This window comes from Castanea sativa, chromosome 2 (assembly GCF_040712315.1).
Source record: "Castanea sativa cultivar Marrone di Chiusa Pesio chromosome 2, ASM4071231v1".
NCBI classification, from domain to species: domain Eukaryota; kingdom Viridiplantae; phylum Streptophyta; class Magnoliopsida; order Fagales; family Fagaceae; genus Castanea; species Castanea sativa.
The window spans coordinates 40,048,257-40,054,158 of record NC_134014.1 but is presented as its reverse complement, the minus strand read 5'-3'; the positions used below and the strand labels follow the sequence as shown (position 1 = coordinate 40,054,158).

Genomic DNA, 5,902 nt, shown 5'->3' with positions numbered 1-5,902 from the left:
CGGTGCTTGGAGAAAGCGCGTATATAATTTTTGTCTAAAACAAAATATTAAAATACTTTAAAAGTAAAACATTTGTAGAAAAAAATACAAGTCTTTGTCGAGCACCGCATTGGTCAAATGTGGTTTTTTTTTTATTTTTATTTTTTTTATTATTATAATTTTTTGGGTCATTCTGACCTGGCATTCCCTGACTACTACTTCTCTATATAATAGACTTCTCCACTACACCAACACCAACCAAAATCCGTCTTCTTCAAACTTTCTAAACACACTGTCTCTCTCTCTCTCTCCCTCTCCCTCTCTATCAAACTATAATTTCTTCTTAATTTGCTCTTTGCATTTTCTACTCAAGCAAAGTTGAGTTGAACCCATTTGCTAAATATTCCTTATTGGTTAGTCGCAGATACACCAATCAAAATGAGGCATTTGTCTACAAAAGCTACGTGCAACTCTCACGGCCAAGATTCATCATACTTCCTAGGGTGGGAGGAATATGAGAAGAATCCCTATGATGAGGTTCAGAACCCAAACGGGATCATTCAAATGGGTCTTGCCGAGAATCAGGTTAGATAACCATCCCTTTCATTTTTATTATTCCTTTCCCTGAATATTAGTTATTATGTTTAATTAATTTTTGTACTAGTGGCTGACTTCATTTTGTTATATATATATATATATATGTAACTTGCAGCTCTCATTTGATCTTCTTGAATCGTGGCTTGAGAAGAACCCTGAGCCAGCTGGGTTCAAGAGAGATGGAAAATCCATATTCAGAGAGTTAGCTCTTTTCCAAGATTATCATGGCCTCCCAGCTTTCAAGAAGGTATATACTACCATATCTTTTTAAATAATAATAAATAATGCCACTTTCATTCTTCTTAGAAATGAATATATTCCTAATTCTAGTTTTGGTTATCTTTTTTAGGCCTTGGTAGAATTCATGGCAGAAATCAGAGGAAACAGAGTGAGCTTTGATCCCAACCACATGGTTCTCACTGCTGGCGCAACTTCTGCTAATGAGACTCTCATGTTTTGCCTAGCTGAACCCGGCGAAGCCTTTCTCCTTCCAACTCCATACTACCCTGGGTACGTATAATAATACTCGTACACTTGGTATACATAACGTTCCTTTTTTTATTTTACGTGCGATTCCACATTTTTTTTTTATCAGACTCACTGATTTTGCTTTCCTTCTTTGGCTTGTAGATTTGATAGAGATCTTAAGTGGAGAACAGGAGTTGAGATTGTACCGATACACTGTACTAGCTCTAATGACTTTCAGATTACTGAAACCGCTCTAGAAGCAGCCTACCATGAAGCACAGCAACGTAATCTAAGAGTCAAAGGTGTCTTGGTTACCAACCCGTCAAATCCATTGGGCACCACATTGAGTCGAAGTGAACTGAACCTCCTCATTAGCTTTATTACCACCAAAGGCATCCATCTTATTAGTGATGAAATTTATTCAGGCACCGTTTTTAGCTCGCCAGGCTTTGTTAGTGTCATGGAAGTTTTAAAGGACAGAAACTGTGACGAAACGGAAGTTTGGGACCGAGTTCACATTGTTAATAGTCTTTCAAAGGACCTGGGTCTACCTGGTTTTCGCGTTGGAGCAATCTACTCCAACGATGACATGGTTGTGGCTGCCGCAACCAAAATGTCTAGCTTTGGCCTAATGTCCTCTCAAACTCAATACCTTCTTTCCGCATTGCTTTCCGACAAAAAATTCACAAAGAACTACATCTCCGAGAACCAAAAAAGGCTTAAAAAACGGCAAAACATGCTTGTTATGGGCCTTAAGAGAGCTGGTATTAGCTGCCTCAAGAGCAATGCAGGTCTATTTTGTTGGGTCAACATGAGGCACCTTTTGCGATCAGACACTTTTGAAGCTGAAATGGAGCTTTGGAAGAAAATTGTTTATGACGTGAGGCTAAATATCTCTCCTGGCTCATCCTGTCACTGCACCGAGCCAGGTTGGTTCCGAGTGTGCTTTGCTAACATGACCGAAGAGACTTTGGACCTCGCTATTCAACGACTCAAAGACTTTGTGGTGGAGCACACAGCCAATGGCCACAGTAAGAGCAATAACTCCTCCAAGAATTCAAAGAGAAAATTACTCCCTAAGTGGGTTTTACGGCTATCTTCCCGTGATCGTGACCACGAGCCCGATGAACGATAGTATGGTGTGAAAGATTTTTTTTTTCACAGTTTTTTTTTTTTGGGAGGAATACCCAATTATTATTATTTTTTTTTGGGTAGAAAGTGCACTCTGTCCTTGTGGATTAGAAGTGGCATAAGCTTCTGCTTGTACAAGTTTGTGTCATTAAGAATTATTATGATCTCCCCTTTGCATGATAATTGATATGCTCGTGATCTTCAAAACTATAAGATAATGTGATTATGTGCTTAATTAATTTTATCTTGTATATGTAATTATGGTTTAATTTAATGTAAACAAAGTGTACTTTGTGTTATGACGTAAGACATAGGTGTGAACAAATATTTTTGCTTGCAATGATGTATATAGGTAATGGCGCCGGCGAGATTAGCGGCTATAGACGGTGACTTGTGGTGCCGACGTTGGGGGTTTCTTCATTAATTGTTTAAACCGACCTTATCATTAACACTGTTTTCTTGGTGACTATAGAACGTTGTTTAAGCCGTGTGAGTAGGAGCGTAATAGTAATTATTAGTACTATGAAAATAAACAAGGTGTTGGTGTTGGTGTTGGTGTGGGTCTAAGGCTAAAAGTGTCAAAAGTCATATATATATATATATATATATATATATATGTGTGTATATATATGTGTGTGTTAGAATTAGGGTTTCAAACATACATTCCATTTTTTTAGACAAAGCCATGCACATAGAGACTCGCCCGCTTATTCATCTCTCTCTTACACTCAGAGAGAAAGAACATTGCAGGAAAAAATTGACTTTGCATTGTCTGGGTCCTTTGGATCTTTATAAAGTCGTCACCAACTACGCAAGCCAAGGAAGAGTAGATAGAGTCTCTCACAAGAAATGTTTTTTTTTTTTTAAAATCTTAAAGTCCAAGTCTTTTGAACTTTCTGGGGGACAATTAGTGCTTTAATCGTACCAAAGGTTATGCGCACTCCAACAAATATAAGTTTATTACCTCAAGTGTTAATATAATAAAATATGTACAATAGTATTAGATAAAAAATTGCATCTACAAGTTAAAATTGTTGCAATAGTAATTTGAAAGTGTTAAATTATTGCATTAACAATAATAAGTTGTAATAACGTATAACTTTCAGTTACAATAGAAGCTTTAATACATTAGGAAAAATTGTTGCAATAACTTAAAATGAAGAATTCGTTACACTAAATTGAAGAATTTATTACAATAGATTGATATCAATTATTTTTCTATTCTATTGCAACAAAAATTTTGAACTAATAACTTATTGCAACAAAGTTATTAGTGCAATAATTTGATATAAGTTTTTTTTTTTTACTATCTATTGCAATGACAAACACGAATCGATTTTAGGTGGTTAACTTATATACCCACAGTTTTGGACTGGACAAGTGGAAACCTGGAGCTGAAGCATCTGTTAAAGCAATCAGGCAAATGCGTGTATACTGTATACAAGCTTATTAGCTTTAGTAGCTTGTGTACTAGCCTGTTAAAGGAAGCGTACCCTGATATCAATTATTTATAATATATTGGCCTATTGCAATGACAAAATAAAATAGCTATCTATTACAACAAAGATATTATTACAATAATTTGATCTGAATTATTTTTGTCAATTATTTACAATCTATTTCAATAAGATTCGTGAAGTGTGAGCCTACAAGATATTCAAAGAAATGATTTGTTTATGTCAACAATATATATATATATATATATATATATATATATATATATATATATATATATATATATATATATATATATATATTGTTATGATCTTAATGTCCCACATGGTTAAGTGTAAGCTTAACCATGTGTTTATAAGTGTTGGGTTATAGATTGACTCCGGTTAATTAATTCAATTACCCAAATTAATTAATTAGGTTAAATTACATTCAAACCGTGGAGGCACCAATAAATCACTAAATAAACGAATATACAGCAAAAATTAAATGACACAATAATTTGTTGACGGATGGGGACCTCTTGCAACGCAAAAACCTCATTAGGTGATTTTCAGGTCATCACTTCCAAGAATCCACTAATAATAAAAAAAAAAAAGTGGTTACAAATATAAGAAATCTTATTATTACCCTGGACTATCTTAAAATACCAACCTATAGTTGAACCTTTACACCAATCTCCAATTGGACTTAATCTTGTAGAAAACTTCTTCCTTTGCATAGATCCCAGTACTTGACTAATTCTAAGCAACTAATTGATAACTGATTGATTTTGTTGGCTGCAAAGTTCTTCATCAAAGCACATTGAAGATCTGGAAGCACTTGGTTACAAAACCCTTAGGCATACAAATGTAGTAGCTTCTCACAGAGTTTATGAGTTCTCTAATTGAACCTTTGTAAATCTTGACAAATAGAGCTTGTGTCGAGCTTCTTCATTAAATCTCGATAGATGTTGGTATCAAGCTTAGTGTCAAGAATTACTGAATCTGCTTTTTTTCACTTATTTCTTGGATCAACATGTCTTTAATGATACCACTTAGAATGTAAACTTTACATATTTCTTGTTACATTAAACCCAACTTAGATCTACCCAATTACAAGAAGGATGTGTTTTGTCAAATGATAAATCAATACATAGAAAATATGATCCTAACAATAAGCTCTTGGGCACCCTCCCCTTACAAGCCAATTTTCAAGGGTGAGTTATACTCATGAGTTTGTAACATTTAGTATTAGAGCTAACCACTACTCTAAGTAATTAGACATAGCTCATTGAGTATGAAATCAAATGAGTTATGGTTTTGTAGTTGGATCTCAGAGGAGATGACCTAGAGGCTAGATTAAAATTGTTAATAGGTGAGTGGAGCCACCAAAAAGAGTGACCATCACGCTATTAAGATAACTATTAAACTTGCTATGTAAAACTTTCTAAATCAAGTATGAAACTTTCTCATTATTCATTTTTTTTATTATAATTTATTTATATGCAATGCATTCAAATTTGATGCAATTATATATATATATATATATATATATATATATATATATATATATATATATATATATAATTGCATCAAATTTGTCAGTAAAATATTTAGAGTTTATTGCAACAATTTTTTTGTTAAAATAAACATTTTTTCTTATAGTGGCGGTTTTCTAGCTAATTTGAGTTCCCAAGAGACAAGTCTATTCAGGGATTTTGAGTAACTTTTTAGAAAACAAAGCATATCCAACTAATATTCGATTATCAAGAATCCTCCTTTAATTTTGACAGGACTATCAAATTTGATGTTGATGGTTCAAGGGCTTGAAAATTTCCCATGTGAGGTTTTTGTGTTGAATTATAACAACCTACAACAACAACAACAACTACTAAATGGGTTGGAGGGATTTTATGGAATGGACATGGTCAATGCTAGCATTGTAGGGACTACTACTACATGGTTGATAATTATTCTTATTCGCTCGTTGATGTATACCATGTATACGCAACGTTCATAATTTTACGTACGATGTCCACATTTTTTTATTAGACTCCCTGATTTTGCTTGCATTCTTTGCCTTGTGTATTTGATAGAGATTATAAGTGGAGAACAAGAGTTGAGATTGTACCGATACATTGCACTAGATCCAATGACTTCCAGATTACTGAAACCGCTTTAGAAGTAGACTACTATGAAGGATAACAACGTAATCTAAGAGTCAAAGGTGTCTTGGTTACCAACCCATCAAATCCATTGTTCACCACAATGAGTCGAAGAGAACTAAACCTCCT

At 34.1% G+C, this 5,902-nt stretch overlaps 1 protein-coding gene across 1 annotated transcript; it reads left to right on the top strand.

Annotated features, from left to right (window-relative positions):
• The first annotated feature begins 232 nt into the window (after positions 1-232).
• Positions 233-2,385, top strand: LOC142623224 (1-aminocyclopropane-1-carboxylate synthase 3). Its single transcript, XM_075796620.1, has 4 exons — positions 233-564; positions 692-823; positions 926-1,086; positions 1,207-2,385. The coding sequence occupies exons 1-4, from the start codon at positions 418-420 to the stop codon at positions 2,177-2,179; spliced, it is 1,413 nt and encodes a 470-aa protein (XP_075652735.1). The 5' UTR covers positions 233-417; the 3' UTR covers positions 2,180-2,385.
• Positions 2,386-5,902: the final 3,517 nt, after the last annotated feature.